This window comes from Oncorhynchus mykiss, chromosome 12, assembly GCF_057628025.1.
Source record: "Oncorhynchus mykiss isolate SJ-2025 chromosome 12, ASM5762802v1, whole genome shotgun sequence".
NCBI classification, from domain to species: domain Eukaryota; kingdom Metazoa; phylum Chordata; class Actinopteri; order Salmoniformes; family Salmonidae; genus Oncorhynchus; species Oncorhynchus mykiss.
The window spans coordinates 41,601,573-41,620,595 of NC_143033.1; the positions used below are offsets into that span (position 1 = coordinate 41,601,573).

The window sequence follows — 19,023 nt, forward strand, 5'->3', positions numbered from 1 at the left end:
ACAGAGGAAACCACTCTTCAGAGTGGTTTAAATGATCTTAGGCTAAACAATCTAGACTTAGGCTAGCCTTGTCAAACACCAAACACTCCTCGCTCTCGTCCTTCAATGGGCTACATTGTACTACTCTCAAAGCTTCCTTCAGAAATCCAAATAACTCTCTTTGCTTCTTAACTGGAGGAGAGAGGGAAAGAAAGAAAAATCCATACGGCTCATTGCAATGACCACAGAAATCCTCCAAAAGTCCCTCTTCTGATTTTGGCGCTCAACTCCAGCGCTAGAACCCATTTCTAAGAGCCTCCCCCATCCCCATGCAGTTTTATCACTCCCTCAAATCTTAATACCTTTGTAAGTAGGGCATTGAATCTAAAGCTATTTGTTTGATACTGACTTTACCCTCTAATCCATTTTCAAATGATACCGATGACTCCTTTCAATTGAGACATCACATCATAATGGTATGTATTTTCTTCCTTTTTTCTCCCGTATTCGGTCTTTCCTTCGTTATTTTATTTACTCCCACCCCTCCCTACCTCGCATCTACCACAATTCCCTAATCTTTTTGAAGTCACTGCCTTCCACTGGTGGAAGTCTGACAGATGCTGAAAATGGGATTGAGTGGTAAATTGAATTATGCCAGAGCATAATATGCCAGAATGGCAGGTGTACAGTGGTGGCAGTGTGGACAGCCTTGATTGGTGGCAGCTGTGAAAGCTAGTCTTGTCTTTTGGATGACGTCTAAATGGAGTAGCGACAGTCCGTGTCATTGTGTTGGGGAACAAGAACCACATTTGGCCACAAAATGGGTGGCAGGAGACGAATCCTCTCACGGTAGTTTGCCTCACAATATTGCTCGGCATCGAGGGTTCCGCATCGTGTTCCAGAGCTGTCGTGATGAACACATCTTCTCTTGTTTCCACTAGCCTATAGTTGGCAGCTCCACTTCAAAATATAATAGAATGTTGTCCATGACACTCTAGTTGTTCTCCTCAAGCTCCAAAGCTAACCTTATTCTGTTGGTTGGGCTAGTTTTGTGGACTCTGTGTTGTGGTAATAATGCATGACCAAGTAATTTGTAGCTATGCCATTGGTCATATTCAGCATGGATATTTCCTAGGTACTTCCTTCATATTCTCTCTGATTTGATGTTTTCTGATCTAGTTACATTATACATCAAGTTCAGTGGTTCAAAACAAACTGCTATTTTTACTCGCTTTGGTGTTTTGGGCAGCAAAATGTCAACATTAAGGATGAATAATTACGCCAAAGAGGGGACAAAGCTTTGGCCCATCGTCAAGGAGCCACTACTGTCTCGTGTCTTATTTTGTCTCAAGAGAGGTCCAAAGATTTGCACTTGTTGCCTCTCCTCTGAGTCCTCTCCCAGTTGCCGGTTGACCATTTTGAAGCGAAGTCATGCCGTTCTTCTTCCCCATGCCCGTTTGAAAATGGAGTGCTCCCTTAGAGTTTCATTTCAGGCCAAAATGTCCTGGGGATTGTTGTGTTTTTTGGGGGAAGAATCTGCACTGTGTAATGGTATGCGGGGAAGCAATGATCAGTATGCAGAAAATAAGCAATTTTGCCAGTAATGGCACACGCACATACACACAAACGCTTCATCACAGTGTAGCGCAAAGTGCTAAGGACTGTTGGTTAACACCTCTGCAAAATTCCTAGAACTTCTAAGAGTCAGGAGAGTGTGCAATGTCCCACTTATTTTACTGTCCTACACTTCTAATATGATGTTACGCTAGGCTATATCCTCATAGTACCACCACTGCTCATTGGGTGAGGAGAAATTTAAAATGTAATTTGATGGCCTCTGTGATGGAATATCTGCAATACGCCGGGTAACCTTTTCCCCGTAACCGATGATTTGTAACTGAATGTCAGTAGCTTCATTTAAACGGAGGGGCACGTAGAATAACAGCTGACAATTAATTTGTTCGCTGTTCTCCGCTCTTTGTTCCTCTCAAAGTATGTGTTATGACAGCGTAGTAGCTGCCGCCATCGAATTAGAATCGATCTAATTCGAGTTCTATGGCTGCTGCAACCCCAAACAACTACAGTAGAAGTTTTGGTCCTGAGGTTTGCACCAAGTAAAAGGGAAGAGTTTGCGGATATCTTCTGCAGAACCTGAATGGTTGTTGTTTTTACCCCTCCCTCATTCCCTGGGTCGGGACAATTATTGCCACCACCAAGTGCAGCCAATCCTCTGAGGTAAATGTGTTTAGCCCTGTGTGCCGCACGGAGGGGGGAGGTGAAGACAGCCTGGGCGTGTGATGAATGACAACTCATTCAACAGCAGCTGCCCCATTTTCAGCCCGTCGACAATGACGCGCACTGCGGCGACCCTCTCTCTCTCTCTCTCTCTCTCTCTCTCTCTCTCTCTCTGTGTGTTATCTAACTGGCAAGGAAGGACCTTTGAGAAGGAAAAAGAGAGACACAAATAGAGAGAGAGAGAGAGAGAGAGAGAGAGAGAGACTCAAAGCCTACGGGAGTATTTTGTGTAGTCCCCTCAGACGTCCTCAAGGATAGACATGTTACTGATACATGTTATGTCTTCTGGGATTTACTCAAAGGACGGTGGGGCTTTCATCCCTGACATGAAGATAGAAGGGGCGTTGTTGGGCCTGTGACATCACAATGCCTTCTCTTTTAGAGAGTGGCATAAAAAGGAAATATCATTCCCCGCCACCCTTTGAGTAAGGAGCTCTGTAATTGGTTGAAACATCTGCTCTTTCCCCTTTCCATTTCTGGAGGTAATTGGTGTTTATTAAGTATTATGGCCAGTATTTGCCTATGTCAACTCAATGGAGTAAGATATAATAATATTGCCTTTTTTAGTTGACTCTGGTTTACCCATTCATGAATTCAGCAGAGTGATGAATTGTTATACTATAAGCGTTAGAAGCTACAAGAGGCGGTTATTTTGATGCAATAAAATTAGTCTGCTGTCTGCCGTCCCATCTGCGACAGTGATTTGAGGAATGGAAGGGATGCCCCTTGCCACTCCCTGCTAATGAGCAGATTTTATCTGGAAATTAAACCACAGTCTGTGAAAATATAGTCACAATTGTTTACAGATCAATCAAGCGAGGATCCCGCGGTTCACCTGTGAACCAAGCTTTTCCTCCGTCGCCAGATAAGTGCGATTAAAAAGGGAATGGGTACTTTTCAAGGCAATGGGAAATACGTGATGAGGCCGTCAACATGGGCTTGACACCAGACATTCAAGGATTTATTTTTACCACAACTCAATGTAGGCAGAATGGAAGCTTTAGGGGGGAAAAACAACAATCAGTGCAGTGGAAAAAGAGTGGACCCTGTCTTTGTCAAAGTGCAGTGGGAAAAGCGACGGCTGTGTATTCTGCATCCCCTGTGTTTCTCTTTTGCCTTGTCAGAGACCGTGCATAGTGATCCCCCCTACATTATTTGACTGTTTATCCTCTACAGGAATACTAGCTGGCTGCATCACTTGTTCCTGCTCATACAATCTCTGCAGATTCAATTATACGCTGCTCTGGACACACTGAGAAATATGAGAGGATGAGAAAGAGAGGGAGGTATGGATAAAAGGTGGGAGAGAAATAGAGTAAGGGAGAGAGAAGCATGCTAGAGGGAAAGGGAAAGAGAGAGAAAGGGAGTGAGGGAAAGAGGGAGGCTAATGCAGAGCATTCCCCGGAGGCATGTATTTATGCTGTGGGATGATGTGATGCTGGAGTGGATGATGTAATGGTACCCTACTGTATAATGATCAGCAGTGACCTCCTAAATGAGAGGATTAGTCCAAGAGGCCTGAGCTGTGCAGAAATAATGGGCCCCGGGCTCAGTGGGGGTCTAGCCTTCACTTGACACAGAAAAAACAACAGAAAAAAAAAACAAATGGGGGAGATGCTGTTGTATCCCACCACTGCCACCAACATGCACTCACTGTCACGGTAGCATGTTGTTGTCATATATCATGAGAGGCCCCCTACTCTCCTGTTACATCAGTGACCAGACAGACAGCAGAGATCTAGGGGTCATGTGCATCACAATTTTTAACACCAGCACATCAGTGGTCCATTGTCACAGCTCCATTGCACAGACACCGACCCAAGTCAGACAACCAGACGATATGAGGTGCGTTTGCTAGGTATAAGCAAACAGATGCTCACAAATGCTGACCTTCTCAGTCTTTTGATAGGGACCTGTTGGGGAATGACCTGGAGGTTCAATGACAAATGGACACATATTACCCTGGTCGGTGGTCATTTTACCGATGTGCTGACAATTACTAACACAATTGGAGTGAACCTCCATGACCGAAAATAGTACAACCATCTAAAAATGTAGCCTAGTGTATGTGAAGAGTTGTGCCGCGGTGAATATCGCCCTCACCACGGCACCACAGATGAGAGTGCCTGTGAAGGAGAGGGTGGTGGGGGCTTGTTGTCATTTCTGTCAGGCAGCATCAGGGCAGCCTCCAGGTTTGAACACAGGGCTTAGGAGTGAATATGTGGCTAATGGTTGACTGCGGGCAACGCTCTCTTTTGTGTGCTCTGATCAGGCGGATTAAAGCATCCGTATTTCAGCCTCTCCTGGTATTAGCTTGTAGAACGGGATATGTTTTAGTATTTCCGCTAAGGAATATATGATATGTAGACCCGACCAAGATGATTCAATTTAGTAAAGAGACAAAAACAGGGCTAAGAGAGAGAGGAAATGGAGAGGCAGGGCATTGTCGTCTCAGCAGCATTCCGACTCATGGTTTCTAAAGGGTTTGGAGCAAATCTTTGTATTGGAGCACTTTTTATCCTACCTCTAAAAGCCATTTTCACTGCAGGATGGGATATGTGTTGAATATGTGGCATGTAGGCTAAACTGTGAAGGTTTCTGAAAAAATATATGTGTTTATCTCAGATGGAAAGTAGATAGCCAAATGTTTTTCTGCACGTCAACATACATCTTGTAGGCCCCAATACTATTGGTAAATTATGAATACAAAAGGGATAGTACGCTCTTCAATAGATTGCTCTCTGATATTTATATCTCTCCACATAGCCTTGCATTGCAATTTGATTAGCAATATATTGCCAGTATGTGAAAAAGAAAGCAGACCAGATTCTGGTCTGAAATAGGCTACATTGTGTTTTATTGTCCTATGTCTTGCTCTTGGCATGATGTAATATTTGTTATTGAGTAGTAATTCAGTTCCTTTCGTTACATTCCTTGTATTGTATACGGTAATACAGGGTTTCTGTATCTTTTCAGGCCAGTGTTGTACAGTAATATTTGTCCTTTTTTTTGTTGCAGTTTTAAAATAAATTTCCTGAAATTCTATGCATTTTGCCATGGCTAATACTGTGTTCTTTAGCTTAAACATAATAACAAAATATACTGCAAAAAAAATAAAATAATAATAATGTTTTATTCTCGCTGACTGTATCTTTTATACAGTCAGTCAGTTAGTTCTCAAAGATTCTACAATAAAAAAAAAACATATAGGTCCATTATCTTTTCCAGATACTTTATATTGTTTCTGTATAAAGTGTTTTTCCATTCCAATGGACACTTTCTGGACTAAAGCGACCTGATAAAACACTTGTATGAGCCTTACAAACGACTGTAGCCTAAATACATTCATCAGTATGCCTATGCACAAGTAGACTAGAATTGATCCTAATCCGCTCATAAAAGTGTAAGTGCATTAGTGCAACCATAAAGTATAAAGTGGTTTCTAAAAAGTGACCCTGAAAACTCAAATCCGAACTCATCAAATAGATCTGTTTGTTTGTTGTCCCCGGAAGTGGTGTGGCGGCGGCAGGCACGATGAATCAACCTGAATGGAGCTCGTTGAATGGCCCATCACTCTAGGTACAGTTGAGCGGTCCGGTTATCAGTGTCATTCGCTGGGCTCGTAACCCCGGTTCCATGTCTGTCTGGAGCCATTGGGTTTCCATTACCACAAATCCATTCTGCTCATTTAATAATAATGACTGAGACCCTGCCACGACCCCAGACTCAAACTGGGCTAAGTCTCGTCCGAGAAGACACTAGACGTGCCTTTTGGTTTGGTTCAACCCAGACTAGACGTGCCTGGTTTGGTTCAACCCGGCTCCTATATTCACTGACTTATGGTTTCATCCAGGCTTTCAGTTGATAAACCTCAAAGTCCAGAATTGAGATTTTCTCTTCTAAAGCCTAGATGACAACATTATGGTAAATGTAGGGTAAGTTGTAATTTGAAGCTACATATATTTATTTGGCTATAGCCATCATGTTTTGGAACACTTCTGTAACATAGAAACACTGACACATCTTTCCCGACAAATAAAAATGATATCCCAAAATATGTTTACTTTAAAATGTATTCCAATCAAAAACAATGATTGCGAAGTTAAACAAACCATGCAACTCTATTCAGAATGACAGCATGAACGGCACAAACTGTCATTCTGTTACGAAACTTTGCATCTGCACGGCTTTTCAAGTTTACTTGTTTTGTGGAAGTTGTAGTCCTTTTGCATAGAGTTGTATGGTTTGTTTAACTTTGCAATCATTGGTTTTTGTTTGACATACAGTACCAGTCAAAAGTTTGGACACACCTTCTCATTCCAGGGTTTTTCTTTATTTTTACTATGTTCTACATTGTAGAACAATAGTGAAGACATCATAGCTATGAAATAACACATATGGAATCATGTAGTAACCAATAAAGTGTTAAACAAATCAACATATATTTTATATTTGAGATTCTTCAAAGCATTCACCCGTTGCCTTGATGACAGCTTTGCACACTCTTGGCATTCTCTCAACCAGCTTCAACTGGAATCATTTTTACAACAGTCTTGAAGTTTATTTTTTTGGTTACTACATAATATTTAATTGTTTTGATGTCTTCACTATTATTCTACAATGTGTAAAATACTTTTGTTTTTTAAATAAGGAAAAACCCTTGAATGAGTGGGTGTGTCCAAACGTTTGACTGGTACTGTACGTTTTAAAAGAGAAAGGTCTGAGTCTCTGCATCATTCTGTTCTGTGGATTTGTCCTAAATCATACCTCTATCACTCTGTAAACTGCTATTCCGAAAACAGCTTTAGTCCTACTGAGAAAAAGAATACAGGTGCACATCTGAACCATTATTTTGTCAAGCCATCTAAACAGGTATTGGTGCCTGGTTGTTTTGTAAGATAATAACTGAGCGAGCCAATCTTGTTGCCGTGGTGTCTATGCCGCACGCCATGGCCTATCCAACCAATCCCCCTCTGATATGAGAACACGGTCGGCCCTCCTAACCTCTTAATTACACGACAGCGTGGCGGGTCACGCTCCAGCCCACCCCCCCAGTCCAGTCAGTGGTGTCCATCTGTGCTTTCCCTGTACCCCAACCATCCCGCTAGCAATACGGAGCCCTGCGCGCAATAGCCTAATTCCCCAAAATGGAAACACTGGGACCAGTAATAAGATAAAGTTCCTGGCCAAAGCACAATGCAACATGTGGTTGGAGGGAGGTACAGATAGGGACATTGACTGTCAGTGCTACAATAAAAGACGCAACATTGGTGTAGGGCTGTATGTACTGTACAAGTGATACTATCAGGGCCATATGTCACACTTACCATTGCCAACGGCCTTATATACCACAGCAACTACTAGTGGAATAATTATACAACCTCAAAACAGATTAGTTGCTTTGTAGCTATGTACAGCTGTGACGCACACTTTTGCGCACATGTTTTTGTCTACATGGACAACATTATTTGCTGCAATACTAAGTAGTAGTCAACCATATGTACAGTGCATTCGGAAAGTATTCAGACCCCTTGACTTTTTCCACATTTTGTGACGTTACAGCCTTATTCTAAAATTGATTCAATTGGTTTTTTTTCTCTCATCAGTATACACACAATACCCCATAATGACGAACCAAAAACAGTTTTTCAGACATTTTTGCAAATGTGTGTGTATGTATATATATATACATATATATACATATACATATTTATTTATTTATTTATATATATATTTAAATATAACATTTACATGAGTATTCAGACCCTTTACTCAGTACTTTGTTGAAGAACCTTTGGCAGCGATTACAACCTCGAGTCTTCTTGGGTATGACGCTACAAGCTTGGCACACCTCTGTTTGCGGAGTTTCTCCCATTCTTCTCTGCAGATCCTCTCAAGCTCTGTCAGGTTAGATGGGGAGCGTTGCTGCACAGCTATTTTCAAGTCTCTTCAGAGATGTTAGATTGGGTTCAAGTCTAGGCTCTGGCTGGGCCACTCAAGGACATTCAGTGAATTCACTCCTGCGTTGTCTTAGCTGTGTGCTTAGGGTCGTTGTCCTGTTGGAAGGTAAACTTTTGCCCCAGTCTGAGGTCCTTAATGCTCTGGAGCAGGTTTTAATCAAGGATCTCTCTGTACTTTGCTCCCTTCATCTTTCCTTCGATCCTGACTAGTCTTCGAGTCCCTGCTGCTGAATAACATTCCCAAAGCATGATTGCTGTCTCCACCATACCAGGTTTCCTCCAGACGTGATGCTTGTCATTCAGGCCAAAGAGTTCAATCTTGGTTCCATCAGACCAGAGAATCTTGTTTCTCATGGTCTGAGACTTTTGAAAAACTCCAAGCGGCCTGTCATGTGCCTCTACCATAAAGGCCTGATTGGTGGTGTGCCGCAGAGATGGTTCTCCCCAGTTTGCTCAGTTTGGCCAGGTGGCCAGCTCTAGGAAGAGTCTTGGTGGTTCCAAACTTCTTCCATATAAGAATGATGGAGGCCACGGTGTTCTTGAGAACCTTCAATGCTGTAGAAATGTTTTGTTACCCTTCCCCAGATCTGTGCCTCCACACAATCCTGTCTCGGAGCTCTATGGACAATCCTTTCTACCTCATGGCTTGGTTTTTGCTCTGACATGCACTGTCAACTGTGGGACCTTATATAGACAGGTGGACACCAATTAAGTTTTAGAAACATCTCAAGGATGATCAATGGAAACAAGATGCACTTGAGCTCAATGTTGAGTCTCATATCAAAGGGTCTGAATATTTATTGTTAATTTTGTTAATGTTTCATACATTTGTTAAAAAACTGTTTTCACGTTGTCATTGTGGGGTTTTGTGGTAGATTGATGATGGGAAAAATGTAATCAATTTTAGAATAAGGCTGTAATGTAAGGGGTCTGAATACTTTCCTAATGCTCTGGAACTGCCTTGGCCCTGGAATGTTTATTTTGAGTTGCACTTACACAGCATTGGTTACATACTGTACATTCACATGCAAAGTTAACATGCAGGTGTAGGATCTTGATCACCCTGTTGAAGGAGAACTTTCCTGCAATGTAGGAATTTTCAAAAGTGTATTTAAAGTTTAAAAAGGCTTCTGAAGTTTGTAATTCCCACTTTGAAATGTCAGACTTGATTTTCCTTACGGACATTTTTACAACCCTTACAAAAGTAGCGAACTGGCTCCAATTAAGATCCGACATCGTGTATGGTCCTTACATCATTTATGTAACCAGTCTGTATGCTTTGTATAGCCTATTTAGCCTAGATAGTGCTGAATGAGTTGGCTCAGTGGAGAGAGGTCCCCTCAGAGATGAGTGAGTCACTTTGTGTTTGCGGTTTACCCCTGACTTACATTAGAGCCATGACGAGAGCCATGTTTTTTATGATGACTCTTTGACACTTATGGTACTTCAGTGCATCTTAACCTTACAGGCGTCGTGCACAATCAGCACAGTGCACCACAGCGCTTAGTAACAACAGACCTCATCCGTGGCTTCTTCTGTCTCAGCGGTGCAACAGGAAAACTCACACAAAAATAACTTAATATTCCAAATGAGTGCTACACTGTGTCTGCTCTGCAGTGCACATAGTTTTCCCCCCTCTTGAAACACTAAGAAACCTACATTAATCCAAGATCTCCGGGTTTGATATTTTCCCAATCTCTCGGCGCCACCCATGATTGTGGTGGTGACCTCGCCTTCCTCTCCCAGGTCACGCTGGGACATGGCGGGGGAATTTTCCCATCACCGCCAGCTTATCAGTATGACAGCGCAGGCGTTTAATCGCGGCGCCGCAGACAGCTGTTAAGTCCCTCTCCATACTGACTCAGACGCCGAGCGTGGATGAGCGAGCCGATGCTTCCTGTGTAGGGGGGGGGAGAGAGAACAAGCGAGAGTGGCTGGTTTCATAGAGCTCCACTGTGTCCCTGCTCAACAGTGGCCTTCGTCTCATCTCCTGGTGTGTGTGTGTGTGTGTGTGTGTGTGTGTGTGTGTGTGTGTGTGTGTGTGTGTGTGTGTGTGTGTTTGCGTGTGTGTGTGAGTAAGTGATATTTCAGACATGTAGATGTCTTTCTTGCAGTCTGTGTCACTTACACACACACAGAGTCACAGTGGCACACACACAATACAGTATGATCTCAATCACGAGAAGAATGCTATCACAGTAATGTAGTCACAATTGGGTCACTGGGGCTTTGAAAACAAAACAAATTGTTACAGTGTTGACTGGAACAAGGTTGAATCCATTTTCATTCAGACTTTGATTCACTTCAGCGGCTTGTAAGGGAGACAATGGGAGAGCGGTATCGATAATTACTTTTTAATGTGGCACACTCATCATGTCCAATTTCATGGCCCTCCAGCTGCAGATTTCCGATTTAATCACGACATAATGCGGTTACACTCCACCTTTTGAATGGGGTGGGGGTGGAAGAGGAGGACCCAACTACCGCCAACTTCCCCATGTCTGGATCTGTGCCATTCAGACCTGGGTCAAAAATAGATTGCCTATTATTTTCTTTCAAATACCTTCGGTACACTTTATTTGGGGCTGGCGCACAGGGTGGGCGAGCTTTGCACTTTTGGGACTACTACATAAAAGGTTGACAAGGATGACAAGGTTAGTGGTATGGTTCCTCCAGTAAGGCCTTAGATCAGTGGAGGAAAGGGTTGAACTAATGTTAATGTAGAGAGTTCAGCAGAGGGTTAATGCTGTCAGAAGCTCTTTAACTTGATAGGATTTTGCTGACAGTAGCAGATTGCTATGTCTGGATTATTAACCTACTGTAGGTCTGCAATACAAACCATATTACATATGCAATAAGGCCCGTATTTCTATTGAGGCTTTGAATATGAACTTGGTCATATTTTGCTGCTGCTATAGAGATTATTGCAGGTCTCTCACACCCAGAAATGTTTGTGTGTGTCCATGCATAGGGATGGGGATGTGTGTGTGCGAGAGAGAAGGCCGGCCTGTCTTTGAGCTGTTCTGTAGCCATTTTATGAAGTGAAGTGTTCTTGCGGGCTGTAGAGGTGATTTTAAAGAGAGGCATCAAGCCTTCATTAATGCAGCCCAGCCTGTCTGACCCCTGGTTAATGTTCCTATCATTTTTAGAGTAGGGTGTAGCTACCTTTCATTTGAAATGACTCATGTTTAATGCATCTCTCTGGTTCCAGCATTTAACCTCACCTCCAGGGTTGTTGGAGGGTTGGATGGTTGCATACCGGCGACATGGCCATGCCGGGCAAGAGGGGTTGGCGGGTTAGCCAGGCAGCCCCCCTCAGGACCAGTGGGGTTGAAATGGCCATGCAGAGTTATTCACACCCGTCTGGCATTTACTTAACATTGCAAGCCCCTTCCCCCTGGCCTGTGTTCCAGGAACCTGATCTCCAGGGCGGCCTGGGTCCCCCCGTGGCTCTCTGAACCACTTAGTTGCCGTGGCCTGGGCCATGACTGGAATCCTTAAGCAGAGGAGACTGGCTTGCAGTGGTGCTGGGGTTTTGGGTATGCGTGTGTGTTTGTTTTGTACTCGCTCTGTGTGTGTGTGTGTGTGTGTGTGTGTGTGTGTGTGTGTAGTGGGTAATAATTTGATATACTGTATAACTCACCTGCAACCCATAATGAGACTATGCCATTTATATTCAAAAAGTCTATCAAATGCATATCATATCATTTGACTCCATAAGATAAATAGCAATGTGGACTATTGTTGAGTTACAGGAATAGACTATCAAGAAAGGTCTGAGAATTTAATATCAAAGGCTAATATTTGTTGACCAATAGAATAGTGTAAAAGTGAACTTCCAACTAGATATCCGACCTACAGGCTGTTATCACGACAGAATGGGTGATGGTGAGAGCAACACAGATAATTCAGCATTCCTGAGAAACAAAATAATTTTCATACAGTGTTGATAACAGTCACTTCAGGTGTAGGTGTAGATATGTGTGTGTGTGTGTGTGTGTGTGTGTGTGTGTGTGTGTGTGTGTGTGTGTGTGTGTGTGTGTGTGTGTGTGTGTGTGTGTGTGTGTGCGTGTGCGTGTGTGCGCGTGTGTGTGTGTGTTCATGGCTTTTAGCCTACTAACAGCAGAGTGAGTAAGGAACATGTATGAGTGATTCAAATACAAATCAAATCACATTTTATTTATCACATGCTTCGTAAACAACAGGTTTAGACTAACAGTGAAATGCTTACTTACGAGCCCTTCCAAACAACGCAGAGAGAAAAACAGAAAGATATTAAATGTCAGGCTATTCATGTCAGTAGCTAGGTTTCCATCCAATTGGCGACAGATTGTAATGAGAATATTCTAAAATCTGCATTATAAACAATATGCAAATTTCCCCACCAGAAGTGAACTTGTTGCTGATGAAAGGATGTGTGTGATGACGTAGTGCACATAAAAATGACTTTTATGGTTAAATTCCCATGTACCGAATTAAAAATACAAGTTACAAATTAGTTTCCATCCCATTTTCAATTCTACTGATGGTTTAGTAAAAAATAATGTTTAGCTAGAGCGCAGCTTGCCAACAGTTTGCAGATACAGTGCGGGTAGGCTTGCCCGACATGATGAGATTATTATGGACAAAAGAGTGAGATTAATCATGTCACCAGAATAAGACCCTCTATATTTATTGGGAAGGAGTACCAATCGCCGTGCACTTTCACCACCCTGTGAAGTTTATCATAACTTATTTCATCTGTAAGCCTAATAAACTGCATGCTTTCTCCGAGTCATAGTGGGAGGACCACACAACATACATGTATCCTCGTGTGACTCCAAGTTTACTTCGATATGATGGTTATTATATCAATATTTGCGCATAAAGGCGTTTCCACCCCCATTTCACACATAATACATTGTACAGACACAAAAAGATCCCACCTTGTCTAGAGTATTTTGGAACAGTTACATATTTGGAAGGTTTACAGACAAATTTGCTGTTTGCATTCCATCAGGCCATGAAGTGTTTTATCTGACATGTACTTTACTCGCATAAAAAGGTTGGATGGAAACCTGGTTTATGTATCAGTGTTGATGAATCTATTACTGTGCTCATGGAGGCCTGGAGGGCTTTGGTGTAGTCAACCTGCTGACAATCTCAACACTTCATTTCTATATGCATAATTAGGCTACTAGTACTAGGCTATAGGTGAAACAAGGTGCTATCTTCAGCTGTCCCCGTAGGAGAACCCTTTGAAGGACCCTTTTTGGTTCTAGGTAGAACCCTTTTGGTTCCAGGTAGAACTCTTTTAGGTTCCCATATAGAACCCTTTCCACAGAGGGTTTTACCTGTACCCTCAAAGGGTTCTCTTATGGGGACAGCGGCCACTCCTTTTGGAACAACTTTTTCTAACAATGTACCACTTATGGTTTTACATGTTGGTTTGTTTTGTATCAGTAGATGGTTGGAGAGATTCAGGCTGATTGCTCAGCAAAGTTCAATGGAATAAAATCTAGAGGATGTCAGCCGATGATACATTTTAGACCATTTCAGACATCCATTAAATACATCTGTGCCACAAATACGAGTTGAAATGTCTCTCAGGATATAAACGGAAACCAAATAGGATATATTTTCTTTTCAGTCTCCACTCTGAAAATTTCAACTGATTTCTCGGCTACTAGGAGGAATCAACAGACTCCCACTTGTCTCTTGGAGAATTGATAATTAGTATGTCACCGTGATTGAAATTTGGCAAATGTTGAAAGGATATGGGTTGTCTAATCAGAACCAGCCTCAGAGCAGAATCCTGATGCTCGGTTGGCGTAGAGCGGTTTTTAAAGATGTAACGGGTGACAAATGAATTGCATTATGGGTGAAGATGCTCATTTTCAGGGGGATAGCAGATAGCGATGGCAGAAACCACAGATGGACAAATCTGGTACCTAACATCTCTGAAATGGTGTAATTTGCATTCACTGTCAAATGAATTGAACCACCAATAAGCTTGTGCTTGCTATTCAGACCAATTCTGAGGTGTTCAATATTAAGCTATGTTTATTATACTGTGATTATGTCAAGCTGTATTGAATGTGACTGAACTGAAAAGTCAAATCTTCTACTGGTGAATTGACTGAATTGAAATGCCATGTGTGCTATTGAATGAATGAAACTATTCAACCTTTCCCTGAGAAATCAAGAAATCAAGCACCCTAGAAATCCTCTCTCTCTGCCTTCATATGTTGGCCTCACGCTATGCTAGTGAGCTACCTCTCCTCTGCACTGGTGATGTTGGGGGCTGTTAATCTGTGGTGAAAGGGGCTTATCGCTAATGCTAACGCTACTCTCTCTCTCTTTTCCTTCCCCCTTTCCCCTGACACAGGAGCTGCTCAGTACCCAGGTAAACCCCCCCCTCCCTACCTCCTCCTTCTCTCTTTTCATTGATTTCTCTCTCTCTCACTCGTGCCCTTCTCTTCTCTCTTAGTTTTTACAGAATGGTCGCCTCTCAGCGTCTAGTGTTTGTGTGCTGCATACTAACTATCGCAGTGGTCTTTCCATATCAATTTTCTTTTATCACACTTTTTCTCTCACTGCCTTTCCTTCTCCTCTGTTTTCGTACACCTTCCCCCGCCGCCGTCGCCGCTCCATAGCTGCTGATAGACTATCTCTTGCTTCTGCACCTGCTTTTGTTTCTTCTTCACGTCTTTTCTTCTCTTGTTCTTGCAACCTTTTGCTCTCTATAGCTGGTCTAGGGTCAGTTTTGTTGAGTACTGCATAATGGATGATGTTAGACATGGAGGCAGGGAGAGCTGATCTTAAAACCAGTTTGTATGAGCAGAAGGTCACTAGACTCTAGAGCTACAATTTGTCACATTCTCTTTTTCTTGTCCGTGTTGTTTTGTGTTATGTGTTTAGATGTTGATGGTCTGTGGTATGTGAAATTGTTTGCTTTGTCCATAAAACAAAGTATCTTTGTGAATGAATTATGACATTGGAAGGACTTCGATGAACCAGTTTCAAAGCTTATCATCTCACGTGCCTCACTAGAATATATCACAAGTTATCCATAATGAAATCATGTTGATACTCCTTAGCAAAACTTAAGAGGTTATTTGAAGGATGCCACTTCATTCATACTTAGTTACTTTTAAATGGATGGCAAACCAAGACATACCTGCTTCAAAACAACACTGTTCCTCATTTGCCTGCCAACAAGGCCTGTTTCAGTCTGTTTGTGTTACACCATGGTACCATGGCAAACTGGTCTGTGGTTGGAACTAAAAGAAATGACACAAGCTACAAAGTAAGGTCTATTTTTCTTTTGTCTTCAACTTGACTGTCTTTCAAACAGTCAGCCACAATGAAATAGCACTTTAGCAGTTAGCATACAGTCACTACCCTTTCAACAACTCTAGTACATCTCCAGTCCTGGAGAGCTACAGTGTGTCTTTTCTTCCATCCTAGCTCATCTAATCATGATCTAAATTGAAGACCACTATCAGTTAAGTCACTGAATCAGGTGTGTTGGTGCAGGGGTGGAACCAAAGCCTGCACACTCTGTGGGTCTCTGGGACCAGAATTGTCCAACACCTTCACAGCCTCATATCCGAACCAGACCATTGGCTTTTAGCACGTTAGCTGTAGACTACTGTAGACAAGAGGTTGAGGACAGTCAGACGTTGAAACTAGACGGCCCGACAACGCCCCTCACTGCGGCACGGGCGATTAATGCTCCCACCCACCCCCCCATCCACATTCAATCACACCAAAGATGCTGAGCCAGTATTGAACTAGCGTTCGCAAAAACACTGCCTCGCTTGGCAGAGGGCCTGGTGTGTGTGTGTTTAGCCCCTGCCTTCGATCCAATTATTAATGTCACCCTCCGTTATTTATACGTATATAAATTAGAATTGAGCTGCGAAAGATTCTTCCCGAGGGGGATTGGATAGGGCCCAGCCCTTGCTAAGAGGAGGACAGTCCTTCACGGCTCTATGCTCAGTGATATCCTATCCTATCCTACCCCACCCGCTGTTATGCTGTGGTCTTCTACAACAGATTGCCAACTGAGCATCACTGCTCTGCTCTCCTTCCCCTCTGCCAAAAACATAATGTACTCTACAGTCACCATCTATATATTAAGTAAAATACAAAAACTATAAAGCGCTTTATGGCTGGAGGACTGGTAAAAGTTGCTGGCTGTAAACTTCCAGTTAATCCCTAAAGGACTTGATGGGGACAGATGTTGATGGCGAGAGCTGTTGAGGGAGAGCTGTTGATGGGGAGAGCTGTTGATGAGGAGAGCTGTTGAGGGGAGAGCTGTTGAGGGGAGAGCTGTTGATGAGGAGAGCTGTTGAGGGGAGAGCTGTTGATGAGGAGAGCTGTTGAGGGGAGAGCTGTTGATGGGGGGAGCTGTTGATGGGGAGAGCTGTTGATAAGGAGAGCTGTTGAGGGGAGAGCTGTTGATATGGAGAGCTGTTGATGGGGAGAGCTGTTGATGAGGAGAGCTGTTGAGTGGAGAGCTGTTGATGGGGAGAGCTGTTGATGAGGAGAGCTGTTGAGGGGAGAGCTGTTGATGAGGAGAGCTGTTGATGGGGAGAGCTGTTGATGAGGAGAGCTGTTGAGGGGAGAGCTGTTGAGGGGAGAGCTGTTGATGAGGAGAGCTGTTGAGGGGAGAGCTGTTGATGAGGAGAGCTGTTGAGGGGAGAGCTGTTGATGGGGGGAGCTGTTGATGGGGAGAGCTGTTGATGAGGAGAGCTGTTGAGGGGAGAGCTGTTGATATGGAGAGCTGTTGATGGGGAGAGCTGTTGATGAGGAGAGCTGTTGAGTGGAGAGCTGTTGATGGGGAGAGCTGTTGATGAGGAGAGCTGTTGAGGGGAGAGCTGTTGATGAGGAGAGCTGTTGATGGGGAGAGCTGTTAATGGGGAGAGCTGTTGAGGGGAGAGCTGTCGACGTTTTAGTCATTTAGCATATGCTTTTATCCAGAGTGACTTACAGTAGTGAGTGCATACATTTTCATAACCCTGGCGTTGCGCTCTACCCACTGAGCCAACAGGAAGGACAGCACTCGTGCTGGAATTTAGACCTAGCATAGCGTAGGATCAGGATCAATTCCAGTCCCTTTGAAGTCGGGAATTGAAATCAAATTATTCAGCTGACATTATGGGCATTTTCCCAATTTGTGATTTGAATTCTATTTCCTTTCCTGAACAGACGATAAACAGAGGCTGTCCTAATGATGTTTCGCAGGCACAGAGGAGTAGATACATTCTCCAGACACTTGATTAGAAGAAATACTTAGGAATGCAACACTGCGCCCGGTAAATCCACCACCTCTATTATACATCAATGTTTCAGCCTGAGACCTTTGTGTTTCAGTCTAGATCAATTGTCTAGACTGATCCCGTTTTAGTATAACTGACTGGAATTTCATTTAGGTGAGAGAAGGTCAATAAAGTCCTATGAAAATGACCCAATCTAACAGAAAAGACCAACAAATTATTTAATGCACTATAAACATGTTTACTAAACCTCATTCAACCTCTCAGTTGAATCAGATGTCCAAGTCCTGGAATACATGAAATACATGAAATTGGCTTTGCTGAGATTTTACAACAACAGGACCTCCTAAATATGTCTTGTTGAACAGTGTCTGCCTCCTGGCTCTGACCTTAAGGACAAGCCTGTGCCGCAAGGACTCCTTGTGCCCCCCCCCTCTCCCAACGCACTGATGACATTAGTGTGTATGTGTGTGTGCATGCATGTGTGTGAGAGAGGGGGTTATTTCGGGGCAATCAATAGAGGGAGATGTGAGGGGAGCAGAGGACAGGGGCTTCCGCATGGCAGTTAATCTGCAGGCCACAGTACAGGGATTCATATCTGTGTTCAGATGGGTCCTTGAGATCACATACACGCTCTTCTCTCTCACAAATCACAGACTCTTTCTCTCTCGCTCTCTCTCGCTCTCGCTCTGCACGTGCACACACACACACAAAAGCCTGCGAATACTGCACAATTTAAACACTTGCCCTCACATTCCACCTTTCTCTGATGTGTAAATATTGGACTATAAATTGTGCCTTCCTGTATTATACTGATGCAAAAAAAATATATTCTATTCCACTGAGCTATTTACTTTGTTCGCATTCTCATCTTTATTATGTGTTATTGTTGTGGCTTTGTCGAGAAGGAACCAGAGAGTAAGCAATTTCGTTAGACGCCGTACACCATGCGTATCCTGTACATACCACTAATAAAACTAGAAACGCACACACTACGACACAGAGCTATGCCTGCAACATTGCACACGTGCTTTGTCGTTGAGTGGTTCTAGTCAATGTTTACTTGTGTGCCCTTTGCATTCCTTTACTCTAGCTCTCCTCCAAAGCCTGTTGAAAACACCAATGCAACCACTATATTTTCCTCTGAATTGATTGGTTTGCAGGTGTTGTAGAGCAGACTGTTTGATGATGATGATCTTCATGAAGCAATTCAAATACAAGTGGATTGTAAGTAAGCTTCGCGAGGGCATGGAGACACCAGTAGAGGACAGACATACCAGACTAGATAGTAGAGAGCAGCAGGTTTGTAAATGCTTTGTTTTGTGTTTGTGTACAAGATGGCTGTGGAGAGACAGCCAGGTGCTAGAGCCACGTAGCACATACACAGGCACTCCCTCTCACACACACACACTAACACACACACACCACTAACCAAGAGCAGAAACAGTGTGGAGGGGAGGGGAGGAAGAGGGATGCTGATAGCCTGTGTTCTGCTGCAGTGCCCTCTACCTCCCCACCTCTCTCTT

General features: G+C 43.2%; 1 protein-coding gene across 6 annotated transcripts in view; it reads left to right on the plus strand.

The window, feature by feature from the left end:
- cadm1a (cell adhesion molecule 1a) overlaps positions 1–19,023 on the plus strand; it is a 421,994-nt gene that overhangs the window by 301,690 nt on the left and 101,281 nt on the right. For 3 of the 6 annotated variants that reach the window (XM_036937590.2, XM_036937591.2, XM_036937593.2), the window contains exon 2: positions 14,602–14,619. The exons of the other annotated variants lie outside the window; for them this stretch is intronic. In XM_036937590.2, coding sequence (XP_036793485.1) covers positions 14,602–14,619 — 18 coding nt within the window. The remainder of the gene's footprint in view (positions 1–14,601; positions 14,620–19,023) is intronic. 6 annotated transcript variants of the gene reach the window in all.